At 39.7% G+C, this 27,887-nt stretch overlaps 1 protein-coding gene across 1 annotated transcript in view; it reads right to left on the minus strand.

The window, feature by feature from the left end:
* Positions 1,342-27,887, minus strand: part of TFAP2D (transcription factor AP-2 delta) — a 47,923-nt gene continuing 21,377 nt past the window's right edge. The window contains exons 5-7 of the mRNA XM_021393268.1: positions 22,420-22,561; positions 16,756-16,869; positions 1,342-1,561 (exon numbers count right to left, since the gene is read on the minus strand). Of these exons, the coding sequence (XP_021248943.1) occupies positions 1,342-1,561; positions 16,756-16,869; positions 22,420-22,561 (476 nt within the window). The remainder of the gene's footprint in view (positions 1,562-16,755; positions 16,870-22,419; positions 22,562-27,887) is intronic.

A 27,887-nucleotide genomic window follows, 5' to 3' on the forward strand; every position in this document is an offset into this window, starting at 1 on the left:
CTCCACCCTACGGCATCAATCCTTCCCAATTTTCTCAATAAAATGATATCAGAGAAACAAGAAAAGGAATTGAATGAATGTCTCACTGAAGAATCCAGAATGTGGCTGCAAAAAAGCCTCTGGACTCAAAATGGCTTGAGTTCAAACTATGCCTCCAGTGTTTCCTTAGTGAGGATGTGTGCTGAGTGGTAAAGAAATATTTCAGAAGTATATTAGTAAGGTTATTAACCACTTAACTACTATGGACCATGCCAATCTGATATATATGTCATTTTGTATTATTTTATAGACTTTTTTTTTTAAAACGTAAATGAATGGATTCTTTTAGACCTCTGCACCTCATCTGGATTTCTAAAGACAGTAAAGCTGCTGAAACAAGCTGTTGGAGAAAAGAAAGTATCATAAGATGAAGGCAACACAAAAGAAGACTCCGATTGCCTGCATTGATCCTGTTGAATAGAGACCTGGGTATGGCAGACTGTGGTGTTGTGGAGCCAGGGGCTGAGAAGACGGAGAACAGAAGCCCATACAGTCTTTTAATCTGAAGTTCACAGGAGGATCAGGGCTCTTCATGAAACTATCGAGGTGTGTTGTTTTTCATTTAGTCTGCCATATTCTGCTCACAGGAGATGCTTCAGTTGCTGCTTGAATAGCCAGGACAGATTCCTAAAAGGTTCTGGCCTCATTCCAGTGTAGCTTTGTCGTACATTCCCATGTGGGGAGACGCAGCCCGCAGCACCGAACAGTTCATCTGTCCCACGACCTGTGGATTCCTCTCTTGCCAGGTTTCCATATTGTTTTCCCAACGGTGAGTGGATCAGGCATTTCTGATGGATCAGAGGAAGCCCTTCTTCCAATCTATCCAGCATGCAAGCAAAGCCAGTATGCTGGAACTGCATGTCCCACAACTGACGTGTTGGCAGTATCTATGCTGCCAGAGAAGAAAGTGCTTCAAGTTAGCCTGCGACAAACGCCATGTGCCACCTCAGCCAAGTCCAGAAGTGCTTATAAAAAACAGTGTTAGTGTATCATTCCGAACAATCAAATACTACATGCACGAAAAGTAGTTTAGAGCAACATAAATTTTAAAAAAGTGACAATTTCATCACACAATTACTGTACACTGCTGTTCTTAGGGTTGAATACTTTCCTCTCTCACGCTCTCCCTTTCTCTCTGTTTTAATCTTTCTCTTTTTTCTTTTTTTTCTTTTTTAACCCCCCCCCCCCCTTTTTTTTTTTTTTGGATTTGGTCCACTGGAGATAAATCGCCCTCAATGATATATATATTTAAAAAAAATATCAGCAGCAAGACTCTCTTGAAATAGATTCTGTTTGATGTAGCTAGTCTGTCTTTTCTGTTTTGCCCTCTTTCACAGCAGCCTCTGAAGTTTTCCGTAGGGGGGCTTTCTCCGAGTTGGCGTGTCCTTGGCCGGATTCCGCCGCTCCTCCGTTTTTGTGCGATGTGTGCTTTTCCAAGTAGTTCAGCATTTCACTGAGAACAGTTTGGAAAGTGCTTAGGGCAGCACATATTGCAGGAGTTCCAAAACCATGAGTGATCAAACTGCAGATGGGAAAGAGAAAGAAAAAGAAATACACGCACGCGCATAAATATATATACACTCACATACGTAGAAGTGTTTACAGTACACATATTTTAGAGTGAAAAATGAAGACTTACTCCCTGAACTATTTATTACCTGTGGGAGAAACAGAAAATAAAAGGGCAGAGCAGTGAGAGCAGACTGCATACGGCTTCAAAGGTTGCTTTTGGTAGGAGCATCTCTTCTGAAGCACTGTGGGACAGATCTGTGGCTGCTGCAGATTGACACAATATTGTTGACTTCAGAGCCAAGAGGGGAACCATGCCCTAGGCTGTCCAGTGCTGATGCTTTTCCAGTCCCAGAATGCTTCATTCCCCCTTTCCTTAGGTGAACGAAGCCAGGTCTGTGTGGCTTATTCACAGGACAGACTTACAAGCAACAAGCTCTGATTACTCTATGTGGAGGTATGTATGATTGCATATACAGTAGGAAATAAAGCAGTGCCAGGGCAATTGGGATCATTTGGTCATGACTGTGCTTGCTAAGCTCTCTGAGCATCCAACAGCGTGGAATCCAAACTGCCCTTCGGAAATAGCTGTTGGCCCAAACAATGCCTAAGCAATGTCCAGGAAATGTTTCACCTAGAGGTAGTTCAGCCAAGCTAAATCCACAGGCAAATGAGTTGTAAAAATAACCAGTTTCCAACACTCTTGCCCTGGTAGTGTTGAATTTCCTAGGGTAGATTTACTTCATTGCACCTTTAGTCCACATAAAGTGTTTTCTCAAGATAACAGTTTGTTCTTCATGTTTTCTGCACTGCAGAGTATCTGAATTTCGGTAGCGCTTTTCACATAACAATAGTGGGTAAATCTCATCTAAGTCTAAAGATGCATTGCAATGCACGTATAGGTACATATTGCATTTAGGTGCCCAGCTTGGCTTCTATCTGCAGATCCAGAAATGTTCCTATTTTCCACAGTTTATGTGTCAGATATCAGCCCTGCAAGGATTTCAGGATGTCTGAAACAGCACCAGAGACTAATTTTCAGGCAATTGATTCCAGTCCTGTCTGCCCAAATGCTGTGTGTACAGTGTAAGGTGTTCACATAAGGCCCAGGGCCCCTCAGGTGGTACTAGACACCTTAAGATGGGAAGCTAAATTCTTTTCATTCTTATAATGAATCATTTTGATACTTTCCAGGTAGGAGAATGTGAACAAAAGCAGAAGAAAATAAACCCAAAGCAAACAAACATAATCCTTCCAAATGTTTATCTTCCAATTAAAAACGTAACAGGAAAGCTACTTCAGATGTTGAAATATCATTGCAGTTTTAAAAATACTTATTTCAGTAATAATAACTATTTCATCCTATGCTCATTAAGGTCTTGTCCCCTGTGGTAACTGCAGGTGTCTGAGGCACCAAGTCAGTAATCTCTGATTTAACGCACAGAGACACACATGGGTCAGAAATGGGAACACTTCAATGAGAATTCCACTCCTCTGCATTTTGGCTTCTCAGTCTTTAAAGCTGTTTTAGAAAACAGTGAAAAAAATAGTGGTCTGGGGAAAAGAGGTTATACAAGACATGGACCATTGCCAGGATGTTGGACATATCAAAAGCAAGCATGGGAAAGACTCCAAGATGTCTTTCAGGGTGATCTTCCTGTCTGCTGGATGTGGGAACCTTGTTTGCTGGGAATGCCAGTATCCTAAGAAAGATACCAAGCTTAAGGGAGTCCTAACCAAAAGGAGTGCTCAGTGTGGAGCTATCTCTCCGTTTCATATTGGGAACTGCACAGTCTTTCATAAAGGGTCTTCCAAAAGCAGTTAACAAATAGCTCACTTTTGGAATGTTTTTCCACTAGTCTCCCAGGCACTTTTCAAAGCAGGAAGCTATCTTTATCCTTGGTTAGTAACAAGAGGAAAATGATAATGAAATATTTACAAGGACTATTTTACAGGCATCAATTAATGACACCACATAACTCTTGAAGTTTGGACTTACAGTAATATTTGAATCTTTAAAAAAATGGATTTTATTTCAGGATCTTTTTTTGTTTTGTTATTATTATTATTATTTTGAGAAATGTCTGGCACATTAAGACAAGAAATCATCATTACTGTCTTCTCTGTTTAATGTTTGCAAAACTAAGACCAGCTCTAACATATACATAAGAGTATTTTTTGCCCTTTCAAGTCCAATATTAAGGGGTCAGGTGATTTCAAGATTTTGTGTTGGAGTTTATCTTTGTTTCTATCCTTTGCAAGTTCAGAGAAATGAAAATGTGAAGGAGCTAACATTATCAGAAACCAAGAAAAATAAATTCAGAATGTATCAGTACTGGTTATAATATCTCATGACTTTTACATTGCTTTTGTCGTCTTCTGAGCTACGTTTTGGGGAACTGGCGAAACCAAGAAATACGTAAAATATTTATGAACTTGTGTGCAAAAGAAACCAGTTTATCTGTTTTAAGAGTATCTACAATCATTCATTTCCAGTAGACAGGAATAGTAAGTTTAACAAAGGACTGACTAGAAAAGAAATCTCCTGGCCTTTTGTCTTTGAACAGTTCAACTCTTGAGCAAAAGGAATAGTGCTGTGTTCATATAATAGCTCAATACACCCTGAAGAGTGAAGTGGGAATACTACAGTGAAAACTTACAGGAAAAAATCCATAGGGCTAAGAATGAGGGTAGAAAATGTTCTCAAATGCTGAGCAAGACTGTAGTAAATACCAGAATGGGACAAAATCTGATATTTATGTGTGTAAGCAAAGGTGTCAACTTGTAGCTGTATCCAGCTACAGTGCCTAAACTGCCTTTACAATCAAATGGACTTAATTAAGTTTCCTACATGGAAAAGTCTTCATTGATTTGAGATGCCCTATGGAACCTGAGACATCCCCATGGAATTAGTAGCCAAGATACAGAATTTCTTTAAGTTCACCTTGCTTCTAGATGTTGGGAGGTTAGAATCTTTTATGGTTGCTTTTATGCATCTTTACACATTGGTAGTAGATGCCAAAGTTTAGGCAACTGAATTGAGCCCTGGGGCTTTACTCGATACAGTCAGAGATGTCTGGAGTCTGGCACATGAAAAGGAGACGTCTCCTTTATGAGAAGCTACTCCATTTTTCTGGCTGCACCATGAAGCTGAGTAAGGATGTGTGTTTGGTGCCACATCAGATGCCTTATCATGACAACATATTTGTGTCAAGTGAGCACACGATGCAGAGTGTGTACAGGAGGACAGCACCATTTAAAAGAAGCAATGAACTGATGGGATATCTCTTAATACCTAAAAAGAAGTTGCATACTAATGTTTCCTGAGCTATAGCTTTTCATAGACAGTCAAGTCTCTTGTCTACCTGGGAATCTTAAACACACAGCTGATATAGAGATCTCTTGATATTGGTATTTCAGTCTGAGCAGAATCTTGAGCATGTCTGAAAACTAATGCTTATAGGAAAAGGATTTTGTGGGGTAAGTTATGGGTCTATCGCCTTTACAAATCTGCATTATAGTGTCTTACACACCACAAATAATAATAAAAGAGCAGATTTTTTTTTAAGATTACCTTGTATTTCTCATTAAAACAAAACAAAACAAAACAAGAAAAACCCAACAACCTTGAAATAGCACTGAAGTATAATGACGACATGAGTTTTGATTCCTGTTGCATGTATTCTTCTCCAGAAATGGAGATATGCAAAACTTATTAATATTCTGATGGTGCTTGTTGAAAGAAACTATTTTATGGAAAATTTCTGATCAGCTCTCCATGTTTTACTCTCGTGAGGGTATATTTTTTTTTGGCCCCACTTTATGTAATGAGCATGGAAAGGCAAAGAGATACTATCTGCTATTTTGTCTTACATTTTTATCAGCAATTCCCACTACTCTAGTTTTGGTGAGCTTTGTTTATCTGCAAGTCTTTGAAAAATCTAAGAAAGTTGGATAATATCCCTTTGCTGATGAAAGTAATTTTCAAGCTAGGGAGAAAATCCGATTTTACATTTAAATCCCAGGCAAAACAGACAGAAGACTAATGGCAAAATATTAAAATGTTTCCTGAAAGTCATATTTAATTGTGTGATATTTAGACTGACTGAGCTCCCACTAAAGTCAGTTCATTTTTGGTGCACTTCACACCTACAAAGAGAATTGCTTTCACTGCAAGACTTTCATTTGTATTTAAGATCCTAAAATTAAACACAGAGGTTTTATAATGGAATCATCTGGGTATTCACAGCTTTCTAGTACATTTCATTGCAACTCCTATAAGCAAGAAACTTTATTGTTCTAAAAGGTAAGGCTAAAATGTCTGATTTTTGTACTGTTCATGGAGAGATTCATACAGAAGGCAATGAATAGCAGGCCAACCTATCATAAATCCTTATGCTTAAGGACATCCAGATCTGCCTGCAATCCTGCCTGGTGCTACGACACAATTATGTCTCCTCATGTTTTAAAGATGGCCTTACTTAAAAATGAAAAGATCCAGCTCTGCCTGAAGGCTTGGGTTCTCATTTGGCAACTACCTCAAGGACTCCTCTGTACCCTAGGCTGGTGAGACTTCGACATGTGGCAGAAGAAACAGATTCACTCTCTGTGGGGGGCAAGAGGCCATCTGCACTGAATGTTTACAGCCTCATTTAAAATTAATAAATACTTTAAAACAATAAAGAAAAAGCAAGCTCAAACTCATGGTTTGGAATTTCCCACAATTTTAAATGTGAAAAACCACTTCAAATTTAACAACACATTGCAGATAACAAGTAGTGAAATTTGCTAAGATTTTGGATGGCCATAAATGAAACTGAAAAAGTTCCCAATCTTCTTACTGATACAATTTACTTCCTAAGTTAGAGGTGCCTGTACTGATTTCTATTTATTGCAAGGTCTCCCTTATGAGGGTTGCCCAGAGAGCTAAATGGCGATAACTTTACTTCGGAAGGTCAGTGTTCCTAACTATGACACAAGTTGGACTGATAATTGAGAAGAACACTGGAATATGACCAGCATGTACTACAGAGATAAACAGCCTATAGAATCAGAGTGGACAATATCATATAGAAAAGCTGCCTTGCAAAGTAGGCTCTCATGCTTGTTTTCCATTCATAACCAAAGAATTATATTAAGAACATGTTCTCCTAACCACATTGTTAAGTCCATCTCCTGTATATAAAAGCAAAGGAAAAAGTAAGTTTCCTGTTCCCAGAGTATTCTATTTCAGCTCTGCAGATTTTGGATCTCAAGGATGATTTTCCACTTTAGGAGAATTACCCAGGGAATGTCTCCGAAATATCCAAGACTGTGTCTACAGAGTGTTTTCAAGCAACAAACCAAAGATTAAGGCATTGAACTATGGTACACAAGGCACTTGTAGAAACCCTGGGATGTTTGTCAATAAATGTTTTCAGCACAGCATATTATAGCTCCCAAATAAATCACTGGACAACCCCATGACTTGCTAGTTTTCACTGAGAAAGAAAAAAATCAACACAGGCTTCTGCCATGTGGATGAAAAGTGGCCTTGCTGCCCATTACTACCTGGGGAGCCAAATACACCAGTGAGATCATAGAATCAAGACGACTAGGTAACTTGAGAAAGCATGAGCGTGTCCCTCCCACAGCCAACAGTTCCTTTAGCTTCTCCTTTCACATAGTCAGTGGTCACATCTCTGCCTTACGACAAAGCAAAGAAGCAAATGGGATTCAACCAACTTTCTATCTTGTGTATCCTTCTACAGCGAAGCAGATAATATAGCTGAGAAGCCCTGTTGCCCTCCTCAGATGAGAAAGACTAAAGAGCTAAGCATTATAAACACACTGATGTCAAAGCAGCATTGTATCCCAGTAATTTAGGAATGTGGAGATGTCAGTTCTTCTCCTGGGAATCAGGAGGAAGTGTTGAACTGAAAAAATGTCTAGTCCCCCCAGTTTTTGATCTTTGATGAATGCACATTTGCCCTTTCCTCAGTAAGCAAGGAACTTATTTGTTAATGAAGAGAAAGAAAACAGATTCTCATCAGATCTCCTAATCCCATAAATTGTGGCTTTAAAGGAATGTAGAATCATAGAATTATCTGGGTTGGAGAAGACCTTCAAGATAACCTAGCCCATCTGTCAACTTACCCTACCAGGTCCCATCATTAAACCAAATCCCTTAGTATCACACCTACGTGTCTCTTAAACCTCCAAGGATGGAGACTCCACCACTTCCCAGGGCAACCTGTTCCAATGCCTCACCCTCTGTGAAGAAGTACTATAAGATTCATTATTAAAGTCTGTCTTAGTAATTCATCCTCTACACACAAAAATGTCTCAACCCTTTCAAAATGATTTTTTGGTTATGAGCAGAGTGGGAGGACATGACAGAATCCCTGCTATGTGAAGGAACAAGATGATCTTAAGGGTCCCTTCCAACCCAAACCATTTTATAATTCTATGGTTATGATTCTAAGATTGAAGACAGAATCCCTGGGAAGAGAATGCTGGAAAAATACAAGAGGAAGGAACTCTAATGCCTTTGGCAAATGTAAATCCAAGTAAAAGAAGGAACAAAATGAAAAAGAAAGGAACAAGTTGCTGATTGCGAATACCCCGGAGCTAGGTGAATTGAGAGCCGGATTGAGAGACCATGGAAATCATGGAACTCTAGAGGGCACCAGAGGTATTTCACCACACACGCACGCACCAAGCTTCTTCCAGTCCGTGCTTCCAAACAGAAGGCTGCTACCACTGATTAAGATGACTGGAATTGTGACAGCGTATGCTCTATCTCTTGATAGAAAAAGAAATGTAAGAAAGAGAGAAAAATACAAAAGGCCGTGTACGCGTGTCTGTAATTGCAACCCAGCAGAAAGAATTTGGTCTTAGCTTTTTGCTACAATTTACAAAAATGCTCCAAGATTCAAAACCTATTTCATTGCTCTCGTTTACCCTTCAGAAAGAATGACGTTGCTTCCTCGCTGCTCCCAATCTCTGAGCCTCTGCTTTTTTGCCTTGTCGCTTTTTGTGTCACCTTGTCAGTGTGATGCCAGGCACTCACAGGAGGCTGACAGCTTCAGGCTCAGAGACTAACTAAATGACAAAACTCTTGTCTCAAACAGTTTCATGGGAAAGGTGTTTCATATCAGCTGGATGGCTAGGCAAAATGCAGAATAATTTGTGAGGGTGATGATTGCTTTCATTCTCTTGCTTTAGTATTCTGAGCCTATTATTTTTGTCTGTTTATATAAGGTTTCTGCACTGAAAGAAGTGTCACTTGCAAGGAAGTCGTTTTCCCTTTGCTATTTTGCTGTTTTAATCTTTTTTATATAAAATAGATGATGCGGATGTGGTTTTGCACCTTGATGAAATGTAACCTCACAGGATCAAATCCAGCGTCTGTAATCAGTAGATATTCGTCTTTCCCTATGTAATGGATGACATCGGTAGGATAGCTGAGCAGTCCACTGCAAGTTCTTGCAGATGCAAGAGACCCAAAAGCAGACAAAGAAGGTATGTTAAAACCTAATTTTACAAGAGGAGAAAGTGAGGCTGAGTGGCTGACTCATCAGAGAGCCTGTACATGTGGAAGCCAGGAAACGTGCACAATTCTCTTGAGTATAATCTCAGCAAATATTCTCTTTGTAAGGTTTTATGTCACATTTTTTGGCTTCTCCACACAGAACATGGCTCATTTTTGGTGGATTTTCTGGCAACTCTAGTTTTCGTGAGATTTTTAGGGGCTGAAAAAGACATCTGCCGAAAATTCAAACGCCCTGATAGCTACTTCTCAGTAAAACATTAATTCTTCTAATATTGCCTAGATGAGGCTTCTCATTTCTAACGATGTGCATCTGCTCATGCAGTTAATAGAAATACTCCTTAATTTAATAAAGCATACCTTTTCGTAAACACACTCTTTTACTTTCACTGCAGTATTAAGCAGTCACAGGCAGACAGGAGAACTGTTCTGAAGGAAGGGCAAGTTATGAATGCAAACACAAGAAATCACATGTCAATGTGACTCCCAGATCTCTGAATGAATCTGTGGGAAGCTCAGGCATTGCAGTTGGATGGAAAAGAGAAGTAGATACAAACTCTCTCCGCTCAGGAGAAAAAGAAGATCTAAAGTAAAAAGAAAAAAACAAACCAAAAACATCCTGGTTTGATGCTTTTAAATGTTAGTTGGGTTGGAGAGATATCCTAAATTCTTATCTTTAGATTGAAGGCTGCCTTGATGCTTTATCAACTGACTTAAAAGTGAAATGGGTTAAGAAGGATTCTAGATCCAGAATTCTAGCTTTGAGCAGAAATCATTACATTAGATAAACATACTCAGGGGGTTTAATTCTCAGTCCAGTCTTAAATTTTCCTCTGCAAAATGGAACAGCTTCAAAAGAAGGGATGAAAAGTGAACACTCAAGCTCACCCGTTCAACCAGAGATACTATAGGACATCTAGAGTAACTGTAAGGCTGGAGATGTGATGTGGGGCTCACAAAAATGTCTTGAATTGAGGGAATGGCAGATGCATGTGAGACAGGATGTTCTTTCACAGCTAAAGCAACCTTAGATCCCCTGATCTGTGAGACAAGTGAATGATTCCAAAATACTTAAACTGGAGGTAGGACATGCCTTTAGTCACATATACCCTTGCTGGTGAGATGAAGAGTGCCCAGGCTCCTCCTCTGGCTGTGAGAGGTCTAGCAGAGTCAGGCCTCTCATCTCCATCATTCAAGTATTTTAATCTGTAATGTGGTGGCAATTTCTATGATTCCAGCTGGGAACATCCTTTTGACAAGGTTAAAGCTGACTTGTGCCTGGGAATTGTTTGGGATAGGAAGAGTTGGTCAAGGCCAAATGCATGCAAGAAACCACAGCAGCAGTTAGCACAGTAGCATTATAGACAGCTGTGTCTCAGAGTCCAGGATCATGCCTATACTATTTAAAAGATTAGCTTGTACGTATATTTGGGAGGGGCCTTAATTTCTACATTTCATTCCTGAAATAGGACAGAAGCATTTCCTTTCTTCACAGCAGGGATCTATGCAACAGAAAGTGATCTGTTAGTCTGGCCTAGATCTCTGCTCTGGAGGTGACAGGATGAACTAAATGCTTGTGAAGTGAAAAGGTGTCAAACAGACTGGTGACTTGTGAGTTAACCCCAATCATTTCCCATACTGACATGCCTCTGTACCATTGAGACACTGGCATTGTGTTAGCTGATTGTGCTGGTTAGCACTGACCCAGATTCAGCAGAATTAACTGTTGGTCTGCAATGCCAGCACTCAGCTCTGCTGAACTAGAGGCAGGATTATGGGTGTTGGAGGGTTAGGCAAAGTTTCACCATCTCACATGACAAACAGTGTGAACCATGTGGTCTCTGGGTGTGTATCTCAGAGCTCTTGTGCCTTCAGGCAGGCTTGTCTTCATCTGCTGTAGTTCCTGAATGCCCTGCTTCACCATTTCCAAGCTTTTCTAACGTGACTTGCTCTCAAAGCCCTACATATGTGTTTCATTTACACCAATCTTTCTGCTTTCTCTAACCATTCCAACCTCTATTTTTCTTCCCATCACCCTGGATAATTGAGAGCTGTCTCTCAGTTTCACTGAGTATGAAACTAGGCTCTTTTACCTGTTCTGAATCTAAAGACAACCAATTTACAATGCTAGAGAGATTTGTATAACCTTGCTGTCTTGAAAAAATAAAGATGAAATCTCAGCCTTGCTGACATCAGTGGGATTTGAAAACAGTTTTAGTTCCAGGATAAATTAAAATATCAGCTTTTCCCTCTTGCACACACAGACATATGCATATGTACACAAATGTTTTACTTGATTCTATGGGGCTTTTGGAAGAAGAACCTCTGAATTATAAGTAATAGGCAGCATTTTAAAAGAAATTGAGGTTTATCTGAATTTTTTTTCCCTTTCTTCTCCCCGTATTTTTTTGTTAGGTCTCATACTCTCTATCATCTTCGTCTCCCTTTCCTCATGCTCACTCCATTTTGAAAGTGAAGGGCTGGAATAGTAGTTTTCTCTCATTAAAGCTATAAAAATGTCTAGGTTCTTTTCTAGTACTGATGTGCTGACTTTGCTTTCTGATGTTTGGACTCATAAATGCATTTACACAGATCAGCCTTTAGAGGACAACAAAGAGGCAGTCATGAGTCTGGACAAAAAGTCTCAGTATGGAACTGGATTTTTCAGGGTTTTCTTGTTTGCCCCATGGCTTAATGCTAATTCTGTCTTTAGTCATGGCTTTCAGGCTAGACACAACCCACAGGATTATTCCACTTGCTCCTCTGCATTTATCACAGTGAAATCAAAGAGGAGTTGAAAGATTGCATGAGTAGCCCTACAGCACATCACCTCTTCATAAGTCCACATTTATGTGCATGCTTAGAAAGTGTTGAGCTGCCTCAACACTTTGCCTGTGTGGTAAGTGGCATATGATCCAGTCCTGACAAAGTTGGACTTCTCTACGCCTTAGTATGTTATTTATAGCTCAAGTAAGGCACCTAGCTGAGCTATAGTAAGGGTTAACGCTTCCTTGAATTCTTAGGGTATATGAATACTAATAATATATATAGTATAACTATTACTGTAATATGTATATTAGTAGTAATTATACATATTAGGAATACAAATGTGCCACTGTGACAAGGAATCCTTTGATGATTAATGATGGTTAGATTAGGCAACAAAAAACGAAGGATCCTGCTAACAAGCCACAGAAGCAGACAATCTTAGAAACAGAATCCTTAGAGTTGGAAGGGACCTCTGTGGGCCATCTAGTCCAAGTCCCCTGCAGTGCACAGGGACACCACAGCTAGATCAGGCTGCCCAGGGCCCGATCTCTCTGGGAAACCCATTCCACTGCCTCACCACCTTCACTGTAAAAGACTTTTTCCTTATATTTAAAGTATCTAATCACATCTAAATATGTGCCTGTACCCCGGCACTTTTTTATTTCTTTATATCAGTACAGCATCTCTGCAATAAGATACTTCAAGATGCATTGAAAAGGAAGAAATCTTGAATAAAGCATAACTGACATGACCCTGGCATGGGTAATGCTGAATAATTGCTGGTGTGAATTGTGAGGGTTTGCAGAATTGTTTCTTCATGGTCATACAACACTGAGAAATTATTCTTCCTGCAGCCTTGAGTTTTCTGTATTCAGGTCAGACAGGAATCTCAGAGCAACTGCACAAACATGGTTGCACCAGGGGTGTAGATGAGCCTCTGTTTTTTTGTGTATTTGGTGAAGTTGTGCAAAACTCAGCAGTTTTCAGGCTCGCTGGCAGCTTCTTTGAAGATTTCCCCTGTTCTAAGCTTTGTATGAACTTGAGTTTGGAGTTTGAGCAAACCCAGCATTTCTGAGACCTTCATGGGGACTATCCTGTGCTTCAAATGAGACATGCACTTAAAGATCTTGAAGAATTGAGACTTAGTGGAAAAATTTCACAGAGAATGGTGAGCTTGAAGATTTAAAACTGATTTTGCTTGTATCTGACCTGCGCCAGTCTGGGAACCCTAGTCTTAATTATTAATGTTGAGAAAGTAATATTGCAAGCAAGTGGAGAACGTGATTCCACATTTACCAGTGGTACAGTAATTTATTCCTAAAGAAAACTTTCTTTTACTCTAAGGTAGTAGATGCTGGATTCTGTTAGGTATCAGATTTTATAGCTCTTTAGAAAGGGCTTAACATAAAGATTATTCTGATAACATAGATTTATGTGATTCCTCTCATTTATTTCCTGGTCATAAAAGTTCTCTGTTTCTTTCTGACATCATATGGTATAAGCGTATACATATGTATGTATAAAATCTCAACTTTTCATACTGTTGGGAACAACTTCTGCTGCTTGAAGGCAGAGTATCTTAACCTCTTCTAGTTACAGTAAATCTATATGAAACTATTTAGGATTTCTGATTATCTTGTGATCAGAATTCAGATCATGTTGAATAATGGCTGGAAAACACAAAATCATGCTAAAATATTTGAAGATCTTCATCAGAGGTTCTTGTTTGAGTGTATGGACTGCCTTTCCCAAAGGTAATTTTTTGACTCTATCTCGATCTGGAGATTTATACATCACTGACACAGAGAATTTATTGTGATTAATCCTACAGTTCTGGAACACAGATAGAAATGAAGATGAAAAATTCATTACTGAAAAAATATATCATGAATTTTGTAATGACTGTATGTAGTTACTCATTCAGATGTGTACTTTTTATTTTGCAGAGCACCAACAGCTCTTGTGTATTTTGGTCATAAATAACACTAATTTTGTGTGCATAGTCAGGATCAGTCACTTATTAGGACAGTCCAAATAGTCTCTAACTACTGTAGGCATCATCAGAGTATTTGACAGTGAATATGGTGAGGCTGTCAAATACATCTCTGACGTACAATTGCAAAGCTCTTTTTCTATAGACATAGATGCATCATACGCATTTTTAAGTCACTGAAATCAATAGGGACAACCTGTTCTTTTGGAAATCTGGTCTTAGATGAGGGTCTATGATCAGGGATGTGGAGGCCAATGTGTGTTGAATATTTGCATTCTTAGCTTGCTGTATGTTAGTTTGACACTTTCAACATCTTTTTAAGAAACCCTTCCCCACAGGTGTACGATGACAAACAGCTCCTACCTCCAGTAGGAGGCTGTGCTATGCATCAGACAGCAGTGATTGCTGTTCCTGGGTTACAAGGACCTTCTCCTTGTACATGAATTTCTTCCTCATCCAATCCTCAACTGATCCTCAACAGCAAATGCCCTGTGACAGGGGTTGGCTCAGTCTGAGGATGGTTCCTCAGAGAAAGACAGACAAACCAAGTGATCGGTAACGAGGAATCCCTGTAGACTTAGAAAATAATTGGTTCTCCTTGAAAACACTGTTATTAAAATTCTTGCATTTTCTCTGACATCTGAGACAGATTTATTTGCCTTCTGTGATATTTAATCTCAAGAAGGCAAGTTGTGGTAAAGTGATAGACAATGTAGCTCTGAAGACTGACACATGTAGGAGATGAGAATCATGGTTTTTTTTTTTGGCCTACACTAAATTTAGGTACTTGCAATGTGAGTGAGTGTCTACATGTGTACTGGTTGGCTGAGCTCCCAAGATCTAGACTAGACTTATCAGTCAATGGAGTTTAGAGAGAAATTCGTCACATGGTAGATGTTTACATTAGTCTTGCTTAATTGCATTGCAGGTTCCATTGGCTGAACAGATAAGACTCCTACCGACAGTGGCAGGAGGTTATATACCTGCCTGAAATGGAGATATGTGCATGTTGATGAGTAGAAGTCTGGTTCAGCATCTGAATGTGACCCCAAGTTCTGTGCTATAGATGGAAAAGGTACATGGTCTCAGCTCAGCCTGTGGGTCTGGCAGTACTCAGTGTTCCCCAGGCACACATATCAGAGACAGCAGTCTGATTTAAGCCCAGGGAAGCATCTTTGTAGGATCAAGACCTGTACTTTTCCAGATGCCCATCTGCAGTCCAAAACTTATTGCCTATAGCAGGTATAAAAGAAAGCACTGACTGATCCAAGAACCACGTACAGAAGCCTTGTACTCCAACTCACTGAATTCAGGCAGATAAAGAAGGATGGGAGCTGTACCAACTGACAGCTCTTGTAGCTGAAGCTGCCAGCATTTTACCCCAACTGCTGTTTCTTCTTTAAACGCAGGAATCCTTGGGGATTAACTACCCTCTATTGTGCTTACTTTGTGTGTATGTAATGGGGAATTAACTATTTTTCCACAAGCCTAGGTAACGCATTAAGATCCTTCTTAGCGTGTTCATGTATGAATAGGGTGAACACGGCTCTACGTAAGCATAAGCAGGAACATGTGTATTTGTGGACCAGGCATTTACCCCAGCCCCCTAGTCTTGCTGCAACACATAGGGGGAAGAAGTGGGATGGTGGGTATTTTGGATGCTGTCCAAAACCTGAGGGACTACGAATTAGATGCCATATCACCTAGCTAGTAGGTTCCTGATGCTCTATCAGAATCTTAATAACTAAAAGATGTTGGGACACTGGGGCACGGAAGCTGTCTGCCCATCCAATGAACAGAGTGTATCTCATCTGGCTGCACTAAAGAATATGCAACATAATCCTGGGGGTTTATAGGTTTAAAAAACCCACTTAATGTTTTGGTCTGCAAACTGTCATATACTCTTCTTTGCGATCCAGGCGATGGCAGAAGAACCTCTAAGATAGTTCATCACATATTTTTGATAAATATTTTAGATAATCTCATTATTTCAACAGGGCCCTATGGAAGGGATTTTCCCATCGCTTGTGTATATAGCACGCAACATAAAATGAAAATATGAAGATGTGTAGCAACACCTGGGCTAATAAATCTTGCAAATCCTACGCTGTCTACATGCTTCTATCCATAATTTGGATAAAATTCCAATGAAGCATGCCATTGGAGTTCATATACAGTAAATCTTCATTTCATGGCAGCTTCTTAGGCTGTCCACACCAATAAATCAAATACTGCTAGGACATGGGTACAGGAATTGAGTCTACATATTTTTAGCACTCTCTGGCACAGTTTAGGTCTGATCCAACTTACATTCTATCGGACCATTCCAGGGTGCTGTTCAGGAGTCAGTGTAGCAAGACCATTCCCAGCAAACAGTCCGCTTTGAGACCAGTGTGGTTTGGAGGCTAAATGTCTATATCCTATATAGAATAGGATGATCATGGTGAAATAATGTCAAATGGTCTTACAAGCACTGGAACTGTTTAGAAAATTAATAAGGATGCAGCCGAACTTTTCCTCCATTCATTGCTATTTCAATTCATTCGTATATTCAGTGTGGCTGAGAATGTGAATTTCTACAATTCTGGACCATCTTTATTCTCTCTTGATTAGCTTGTGATTTGGCTTACATTAGGAGATTAGGAGGCTGAGCCAGTAGGTATAGAAAATGACTGACTCATACTCAGACTGTAATCCTTGCAGAAGGGTGAATACAACTAGATGGAGGTACTTTGCTGGATAAGCATAAGCTTGTAACAGTCACAGACAACAAACAGAATATAGACAATATTGTAGTCTATATGTAGATATATAAACATATAATAAGTAAGGGAACAAATACAATTATATCCTCATATGTAGCATTTACAAAAATTGCACATTTTGGGTAATTGCTCTTCTTTCAAAATCATACCTGAAATGTGTTAAATGTCTCTGGATGTCAAGGTCTAGTATTGGAGTTGGTCTGGAGGATCCAAGGGGTGATCTGTCTTGACTCAGAAGGTCTTGGAATTCTTTACATATTTGTCTAAAAGGAAAACAAATATCCTTAAATGAGACAGGGATAGTCCTTTATGAAATGGTATCCCCATAACACCATCGCTTTATATTGGATGATCTCATTCATAACAAATACTTGGCAGAGGTAGTGTTAAAGGAATTAAAGACAAATTAATCCTCCCTCACCTCCTTGTCACAAATTCCCAGAGCAGGCTACATACAGAATCTCTTGAGGAGGAATAGTTCCTCTCTGAAACTATGTTAGGACTGATATATCCCATTAATGAAGACTTTTGGTAGGTAGGATCCACAATCCCAGTTTCAGCATCTTGCAGTGGGAGCTCAGGATATGTCTTGCTTGATCTCCCAGCAGTCTAAGGTCTTTACAAAGGATGGAAGGTTTGTCTTCCCTCTCTATCGCCTTCTCAAGGTGCCTCAGCACTTGGGATATCTTAATATAGGACCTAACAATAAGATATTTTTGCACTTGTGATATTGTTTTATTGGGCTAGTTTGCAAATTAGTCAATGAATGTGCTAATAATTCATTATAAAAGAAAAAAGGAGGGAAGAAAGGAAGTCAGTCCAGCTCAGTTTGATGCATGCCCTCAGAAGAATGCTATCTGGACCTTGGATAGAAAGAAATCACTTCCTTTAAATTGGTTTATGGTACAGTTAAGTAAACTAAAAAAGGAGAGATGTCCGGATGTCTGTCTCAAGACTTCTTTGTATGGGCCCATTCTCCACTGAGGGTATCAGAAATACAGGCACTTAACATGAATTCAGGAGGGGACACAATGCCCTCCAGATAATCAGGACACTCAGATATGTTGCCTGACACTAGCTTAATACTCAGCTGGTTTGGTCTAGTACTGATCATAGTGACTATACATAAGCTAGTAAACTAAATGGTGCCAGGGGTTGTTCTCGTATCAGATAATTGGCATTATCTGATAAGACTCATATATTTTTGTTCTCCTAGCCTCCTAAACCATGTGACTGCATCAAAACTGATTCCTGAAAATGGATGCTCGTGTGGGCTATCTCCCACAGCATGCGCAGAAGACATTACAGAGATCAAGGAATCAGTCTAACGTTTTAATAATGTATTATTAAATCTCAGCTTGTTGCCACAGTGTGTGCATGGCTTACTTTGTTAGTATAGATGTAATAACTGTGTCTGGGCTCAGTTTCTAATACTGAAGAGAATCTCTGTGGTCCATGATTTCTGCTTGCATACATTTGCTTTGGATATCTGATCCTTGTCAGAGTTCAAATTCTTCATCATGACCTTGTAATGCTTGTCCTTTGGGCCAAGGACACAACAAATATCAAGCAGGTAGACTCAGCTTTTTGTTCTTTAATATGTCTCTCCTTGGCCCTGTTATGAGCAAGGAAACTGCTAACTTGTTTTTATTCTTCATTATATCACTGTTCTACAAGATTTGGACACAGACAAAGCATGGCTATATCCTAAGAGGAGAGTGAATGCAGAGAGCTATTTCCCACTGTGATACTGGACTTCATCCAAGCCTGATTTCTCTAAACACTTGTCATCAGTATGGACTTAGACACTGCTTGAAAAGACAGCACCGTCTTAGCCTTTCAGGCAAAGAGATGTATTCAGCAGAAATGTATGTAAATGTGGCATACAGTTTTAATGAATCAGATCCTTGGAGGAAAAACAGTTCCTTTCAACAACTGAAACCAGTCAGTCATTTTGGCTTCTAAACAATCTGCTATCCCCAGTCGGCCCTGTCAACACCACTCCTCTCTCCTTCCTCCAACCTCTACTTTCTACCTGTTGGAAAAGTTCATCTTACAAGTTCTTGCATTTTGACAAAGAGAAGTGTCAGAACCAAGTGTGCAATTAAGTTCCCTTCCATCTTCACATGTCAAAAGTCTTTACTGAGTGTTGCAGATTGAAAGAAAAGAAGAAAAGTTTTTTTATTATACATGAAAACATTTAAAGGCAGTAACCTACTTTTTCAAGGGGATTTCTGCTCAAAGTAGAGTCTCAGTGCCTCCACTACCAACAAAACATTACCTGGGGTAGTGACAGAAAGGAGGGATGACAGTTGTGTACCATGATGGACTGTGACTTTGCATAAAGAAAGAAAGATGATTAGAGATTAGCTGTGTCAAGATTCTCAGCTAAAAAAATAAAAAAATAAATAAAATAAAAATAAACAAAATAGAGAATCCTGGACAGTTCTGCAAGGGAGACGACTAATGATTTATGATAGAAAATTGGATGTTCCAGCATATGATCAGGAAGAGGTAAAAAAATCTAGGTCAGACCAAGAGCTCGTATAGCTCATGATTCTGTCTCTAACAAGCTTATCCCTTCAGTTCGTAGCCAAAGTGTGCTTTGTTCTGCCCTTGCTGTCACTTGTGTTCTGTGCTGCATACTGGCTACAGAGTCCATTTCTTCTTCCCACGATAATTGTCAGCTAGGGCTCTGAGATTTCATTGTCTAGGCCATCAAATTGTTAGAATAGACCATAGCACTGCCTTGGTACATCAACTAGTACTGTTCTAAGCAGGTCCTGGTGGGCAAATGTGAGGAATCATTTTCAAGAGGTAGTTTTAGAAGGTCAAGTAGTTTAGGACAATGGACAGAGCCATTAAAGTGGTTGTTCCATAGCAGAACAGACCACTAAAAATAATCTGTTCCATAGCAGAAGATATCCCTGGTCTCATTCATTGTGCTACTGTCAATATAGCCTTGGATCAGGTAGGAATGAGCAGGGTGGTGAACTGAGTTACTTCAAGCTTAGTGCCCTGTCTGGGTTAAAGAGGGCTATTGGCATCTAAATAAGCAATCTGGAGTCTTTATTAGCACATGGACCACAGTTCTGTACATGGAAGGACTGCATCTGCTCAAGATGGATGGATTGCATGGCTGCAAGATGTAGATGCCCTTGATAACACAGGGAGCTTCTACTGGACAATGAAGACTTCTACACTGTAGTTATCAAGGGCACTATTTAGGTGCTCACATATGGATATGTATTATGTAAGACATCCATAAGAAATAGAAAATACAACACAGTAATGAAAAGATGCCTGTGAACTTTTTGGAGCAGATGCTGGTAACTAAGCTGGACGACCAGCTTAGAGACAATTGGAGACAATTTCATCTCAAATGATTGTAGGTACCAATGTTTGGGCCAGCTAAACCAAACCACCAAAGCTGGATATCTGAATCCAGCATAGAGTTCCACCTATATACCAGGAATTGCAGAAATTATTTATTTCTCCTTATTTTTCCTTAAGAATCCAGACGTGGAAGATCTCACCAGTTCTGCCAAAGAAATGCCTTTATGACTCTGTCCCAAGGGGGGCAGTGGTAACCCATACAGGCAGTGGCACTAAATTTATTTCCATAGACAAAATTTATTTTGAATGATTTTACCACCCTGTAATTTCATTTTCATTTTTGGTAGGGGAACAACAATTGACCCAATTTTATGTTATCTTCACTTACAAGCATGAGGCAGAGTGAAATTAATGAAATTACAAACATAAATCTTATGTACATAGATTGAATTATATACACTTCTGTCATATAACTAGACTATCTGCTATCAGTTACTTGGACGTATGGTTGGGAAATGCCAAGCTAATAATAAGAAGTCATGGACCTGTGTATCCTGTAGTATCTGGGGCTGGTCTGTGCAGCACTGTTCTCCTTCCAGACAGGAGAGGGCAGTAGTAGCTCACACATTGACCCATCGGTCCCCTTAAGCGAGTGCTCTGACTGCAGCAGGTTCTGTCCTGGCCTTACATTACCGACAGAGTGCTGATCAATTTGCTTGTGCTGATTAAAAAAGGAAAAAAAGACGTTTTGTTCCTTACTAATGGAGAATAAGCCTACAAGCGTAAAGTTCATGGAGGTTTGGAGTAATGCGTGTCCATGACTCCCTACCTCAAGAGAGAAGGAGAATGGGAAAGTAGATATGGAGTGATGAGAAAGAGTAGTCAGACCATTATGTGTCCATCAGTGGAGGGAGGACATGACAGTCATCCTCTGATCATTGCAATCTGTCATAAAATGATCTCTCTCTAGAGCCAGAAAATAGAGAAAATGATTTCTATCATCAAAGTTGAATGATATTTTATACGTTGGGCAAACCCTTGAGCTAGGGCAATTTACAGTCTTTTCTCTTGTTTACATAGTGCACAGTAGTACGTTCAGCTCTTACAAAGTTATAGGGTGCAGATTGTTGATGGGCTATGTATTAATGGAGAGACACAGCTTGCAGAGAAGAGCTGTTAATCTCTAGATATTTTTAGGTCTCTGGAACCCCTTGGGCCTTTAAAAAAAATATGGATTTAAGTAAGAGTAAAATGATATTCCTCTTTTATTATTCCTTTCAACCAGCATAGGAACATGATTAAAGAGGTCTCCTCAACTTCACAACAGGTAAATTTCCCCTGATCACATGGTGCTCTGCGTTGAGGACCATAACCTGCAGTTGTGGCATTCACAAGCCTGAGAGGTTTTAATGCATGTCACCTCTGTGTCACCTTCAGGGTGAAGAGCTCTGGATACAAGAGGATCACAAAAGACATACATTCTGTTCCCCACGGGTAGACCAAGCATAGGGACACTGAGATGCAAGGACAATCCCGTGACTGGTCATCTGCCACACCTAATGGATGGCAATTACTCTCTGTTGGATATATATCAGCCTGGACCATTCCTATACTGGGAAGGAGATTAACAATGTCTTGGTTTCAGGCCTCAGATCCCCTGCTGTCTCCCTGAGTAATACTGCAGCAAGCCCAGGAGGAGTATGATTACACTCAAGGCCACTCTGTGCAAGTATACCACACACCTAGTGTAGGTCTAACTTATACCATGCAGACTATTTATTCCAGTTTCCCATGGCTCACAAAGCCTAATTCCTCCTTCCTCAAGGCTAATTAACCTAGATGAAATGTTATCCTAACATGATGTTACTGCTCCAGGGAGGTGAGTAGCTTGTTTAGAGTAAAGCCTGGCGTCTCTGTGTGTCTTTAATGGTTTCAGCAAAGCTCCCCTGCTGGTATACGTTGTTCCAGTGCCTTTGACTTCAGGGAAATCCTTGAAATTTTACAACCAGAGAGGATCTGCCCCTCTGCAAATCAACACTCCCTCAGCAGACTGACATTAGTTATCTAACACGAACTAGTAGTTCAGCAGAAGCTTAGATCTCCTGCTCACACATCCTTGTATTTGCTGTTGTGCCAATAGGAGGTAAAGCCAGGCTGTGTCCTACAGCTCTTACCATGTGATAACATTCTCTCCGTGCTCCCAAATCACATCATTTTAGTATGGGAAGATGTCCATCTCCCTAACTGCAGGCAACGAGAGTGCAGCCACTAAAACCTCATGGTAAACAAGGTTCCTCTTACAGCATCTCTGAAGAAGCTTGCTCTCCTTTTCTGCCACTGAGCAGTTGTGATGACAGTCACCACAATCTCAGATCTTTATTCCCACTCCTCCCTCCTCCAGCCCCCGGATTCAAAATGGAAAAAACAACAGACAGATTTCTTTCTTAGTTTGATATTATTTCCCCCCTGCTTCTTACTTTGTTGCTAGGATCATCTTTTTCCTTGCTGTCTGCTCTTTCTGTTCCATGTGCTGTCTGGCAATGTGCTCTCCTACCGCCTTGGCAGGGAATTCTGTTTCACAGGTGTAGCCGAAATCTCTGGCCAAATGTAATGCTTCCCCTGTGGGTAAACAAAACAGGTCAGTCCGTTTTTAGGATTTTAGTTTCCTTATACAATTTCTACTACTATTATAAACAAATAAATAAATAACAAGACACTTTTAGAGACACCCATTCCCAATCTCTGTTACATATTTCTGCCATTTCAACTGTTCATACTTAATCATCAGATGACAGCCAGAAGATAGGAAGGATGTTCCTTCATGAAAAAATACTAGTCAAGTCTCTTGGCTTTGGCTACATCCCTTGTCAATAGAATACTGGGTAAGTGTGAAAGTTTTGTAAACTCATATCATCAATATTTAAGGCATGAAAATTGGTGAGAAGTGGGAATAAAACTTTCTGAAGAGCCAAGATTCAACACTCGATGCTTCACTTTTCTACATCTGAACAAAGAATAGCCTTCTACCTGAAGATAGGTCTGTGGGAATAATAGGTATTTCAGCATACTGTCTTGGAGTTAAATCAGCAGGCACAGTACATATGCCCCACACTGAAGTAAAACACAAGAAATAATCTCGTTTTCAGAAAAGCTTGCAATCAAAATTGACCAGACAAAATAAAATGGGAAGGCAATGAAGATCACAGCTGATGTTTTGTTGGTGGGGAAATGGATGTAAACACCTTGACTAGGCTTTGTGAGAAGTCTGTGACAAAGGCAGGCACTGAACTTCTCCCTGTGTCAGCTACAAAGACTGGACACTCAACTCCAAGTTGGGTGCCAAATGACCCTGGAAGCATCTGTCCCTCTCTACTAACTCAGAGAACCCAGAAATAGATTTTATGATTTACCAAATGCTCCGTGATCTGCATGTTGGGACTCTGACAACCCTGGTGAGAGATTTAGCTGATCAAACACAGCTGAGTGACGTGTGAACATCTGTGCCTAAGTTAGTCTTTCCCTGGTGGGAAATATGTACTTTGAGATCACGCTTGCTCTTGTCTCAAAGTAGAAAGCAGAAACAGGTCAGCTACCAGAAGTGTGTGCTGAAGCACATCTGTGTAAATGACTAATGGAGACGTGCTCCAGAATAACTTTGGGGTCAGGGCTTTTTTTATCTGTTTGTTTGTTTGCATGGGTGTGTACTTGAATGCCATCTTGAATGGTGACATCGGACCCTGGCTCCTTGGAGATCATGCTGATGCCTCAGATGGACAATTAAGAGGGATGCAAAACTTGCAACAACTTCTTTTGAGAGTACCTGCAGTGAGATTAATGTGATTAAAAGTGAATTTTGATATCTGAGCTAAAACTCTCCAGTCAATAGACAGAAACTAGCACTTGAAGAACGTACCCTGTATCAAAGTACAAGGCAAATTAATCATGTGATTTATTGAAAAGGCCAGGTTGGATGGCAGTTCTGGAGATCTCCTGTTGAGAGCAGAGCCTTGCATTAGGTTATTCAGGGCCTTTTCAAACCTAGCCTTGAATATTTGCAACCATGGAGACTCCGCAACTTTTCTAAGCTATTTAATTCAATATTAAATGATTAACATAGTTTATTTGTTAATCATCACAAAATACTAATTTCTCCCCACTGACTACAATGGGACATGAGAAGATATCCCAATAGAAATGATGAGGTGAGACAAGTCTTCTCCGCAGCAAGACTAGGTTTACTCTGTACAGACCAGGCAAAGTCAAGGAAGACTGAAACTTTGATGGGAGAAGTGGTTTTGTGTTGGAGGCAGCACAAGGCATAATGGACCATGAAGCAATGATCTCCATTGCAAACATTATTCTCCACCTTATCAAAGTTTTTGATGTTCCCTTCTATCATTTTATAAGAACTTTACCAGAAAAGTATAAATTTTGTTTTCATAAGAAAATACTTGATTATATGTACATTTGACCTAATTGGACTCAGTTACCAATACATGCATTACTTCCAGGCAACTTGTTTGCTGACATCAGTCAACAACTACCTTTACAGATGTAAATAGTTTTACATGCAAAAGTTGAAAATTATACTTGTACTTATAGACTTTCAGTATCTCTGAAAAGAATAAGTTAGCAACCAACTCTGGGATGGAAAGACAAACCGTTTCTACTTGGCTTAGAGCTTCTGGAAACTTTTCTAAAGTCAAACAGTTTTCAGTGAAAATAAGATGGATTAGTGAGTCAGAATGAGCTGGCATATACCTGACTTGTGTCTAAAACATCCGTCCTTCGGTTTACCATGAATGAGAAAGGATAAATATTTAAGACATAACTTCTAAACTTTCATTGAGGGGCTTCAAAATTTCTATTTCAATTACTCTGATTCTGTCCCTTAAATAAATGCTTCAGGAGTACATCAGTTGCAGAAGTGCAATTAAGTGCAAAATCAGGATTTGCTTTTCAGCAAAACTCCATTAAAACACTTGACAGGTCTGTTTCCATGTCAATGTAGAAAGAAGATAAAAATCAAACCCTTTGAAGCTGTCATCAGGTGGAATTACCATTCTCCAGACACCTCTATCTTGATACCAGTCAGCCTCAGCTAACAACACATAGAATGTAGTCAGCAAAGCACTTCAGCATTTAGCCATTGGAAAGAAAAAATTGCTTTCTTCAAGAAAACAAAGTTTTATGTGATAAAATGTCAGCATTTATTTAACACGTTCAGCAATAAACCAACTGAAATTTGAATGTTTTCACATGACATCAAAAAACAAGGAAAAGAAAACATGGTCTGTCTTTAATACGAATCCTTCCGGAGATGGTGTATGTTATTTAGTAGAGCCGAAAATACTGAAGTGATTGGATGATGTTAGAAAGTTATATAAAATTATAGGACTTTCTCATTCTGTCAGTAGCTGAGATTGTGATTGTTACTGACTGTTGATAGTATATGAAGAGAATAAGTCAAGAGCAAAAAGAAACTGTAGAGGATTTACGCATCAATTATACTCATGGGTAGGAAAAATTTCGGCTGCAAAAGCAACTGTTGCATTGTGTGAATAAAATAAGTCTGCAAATATCTTAAAGATTTTTAAATATATTTTTTTACTCTAAAGGGAAAACTGATGTAGATTGTGAATGTAAATTATAACACTATTTAATTATACATATAAGCACGTACTTTCATACGACATGTGGAATAGGCATTCTAAATTACATCATCAGATTCCAGGGAAAACTACAAATATGGACATGGAAGCACTGTACAGAACATGATTTACTGTACTTCATAGTCAAGCAGATATATCATTTTGAACTGGAACTAAATAACAGTGTATTTAGAAGTACATAAATGTGCATGTTTAATCTCAGTGAATAGAAGTCTCTTGCATTAATGCGCAGTAAAAAATAAATCTGAGGAAAGTGGTTTGTACAAAATGCCACGGAATGTATTCTTTTTATTTCTACATCAAAATTTTGATAAAAATTCACTGTAGGGGAGAAAGTGGTAATATTGGAAACGTGAACAGAGTGGCTTCTCTGCCTTCACCTTAGATTTGCTTTATTCTGCTTTGCTATCACTTATGTCAGGAAGGAGGTAGAAACCCCTAGAATTCCTGGCAATTACTGCTAATTGCTTTGTTTCAACCTAAAATCAAATTTCTCTGTGCAATATCTCCATCTCTTTCCTCCCGCAGAGACAAAGAATGGGTGCTGAGGATTATTGGCTTTTCCTGCTTAAATCCAGCCCACAGCTTTGTAGCTATAGGCAGTGCTGCCTTTCCTATGTAGTCTGACAATTGACCAGAGAGCTTTGCATGATGGAAAAGGACAGTTACTGAAGCTGAATTGGCAGAGACAGCTCTGGAAAGCCCCAGCGGAGGGACCAGCCTGCATACCTTGACAGGCTTCTGCGGGCAGGTGCAAGGAGCAGCGGGAGCCTCTCCTGGGTCTGGCAAGACTGAGAGATGCTCCTATGCAGAGTGAAGGCAAGAAGAAGTGTCCCAGGAGGGGGACACTTGGCATCTGAACCTCCTGCTCTTTCTTCAGCTTCACCTCCTCCAGATAGCAGAGTTGCTACCCAAGGGGAGGAGAGACAAGGAGGAGTGAACGTTGTGTTTTTCTATTTGGAGGCTGAGAAGGGAGGAAGTACAAGTGGAAGGATATTAAAGACTGGTGGGGGAGAAGTATGACAGGTGCTGGTAAGGTGAAAAAAGTAAACAGTGACCTATTTCTCTCAAGAGCTTTGGTCCCCAGACGATGAATGCAGTTAATTCGGTATCTAGTGAATGTAGTGTTTCAATTAGATTTGTCATGAAAAAAAGTCCAGATTTTTTTATAAGTACTTTTTATGACTTTTGTATAAAATTCTAATGTTTTTAAATCCACGCATGAATTTATTTTACCTGCATCTGCAATCACGTTTATGCTGTCTCTGCATTGGGGTCCCTTCCAACCCAAGCCATTCTGTGATTCTATCATTCTATGGTAAGTGACCTGTCCAAACAGATGGGGACATCTCCCATCTTCTCACATCCTTCCTTATTCTCACCTGGGGATACTTTTGACTCCTTTGAGCTAACAGTAAGGCTTAGCCTTGGCAATGTTTACACTTAATGGAGAAGCCTTTATTGCACTGGCTAAAGTGTAGGATTTGTAATGTGTTTGTTTGTCTGTTTGTTTATTTAAGAGCTGGCTGGAAAAATGGCCTTTCCCTTCATCTAACTTAAGCACTAGAGGGCATCCCCGACTTATAGGTTGCACAAAGCTAAGACCGATACCGCTGTTCAGTCTCCCAGTCTGTATTTCCACCCATTGTGCTGATCTGTTTGGATGACAACGTTAAGAACAGAACTGGTTTGTCAAGCTATTTGTACTTTGGGCACCAGAATTTCTTGCCAGGGCCAATAAAGGTGCAACCTGATCAAAGCAGCAGCAACACTAAATAGCCAGCAGCCACACCAAACCAAAAGAGAAGCAAATTTGTAGAGAGGAAAATAATAAAAAAAAGTGAGAACAGAATAGTTTTCATAAAATACGGATCTTCAAATGACAACAGCCTAGAAATCTATCATCTCTGATGAACTTAAATCTCCCCAAACTACAATGATTTTAGTTTACTTTAGACCAAGAGAAGTCTTAGTCTTGTCAGAGGCTTTTGAGATGTCTTTGGAAAATATGCCTAATAAGCATACAGCTAGCTTTGCCTCTTCTTAGCTTAAAGAAATACTGAAGAGGTCAAGCACATTCTTACCCTTCAGAGATATTAATGGCCTCAATACAGTGAGGACTGTGAGGATCTTATTAGTTTCAGTAAAAATAAACTTAAAACCATCTACCATAATCAAGAACAATGCAATCCCAATTCTGTATGAGAAGCCCGCACCGTCCACCTGAGATCTGGGGATTCAGTAAGACTGAAAAATCATGATGTCAATTTCTG

This window comes from Numida meleagris, chromosome 3, assembly GCF_002078875.1.
Source record: "Numida meleagris isolate 19003 breed g44 Domestic line chromosome 3, NumMel1.0, whole genome shotgun sequence".
Lineage (NCBI taxonomy): Eukaryota > Metazoa > Chordata > Aves > Galliformes > Numididae > Numida > Numida meleagris.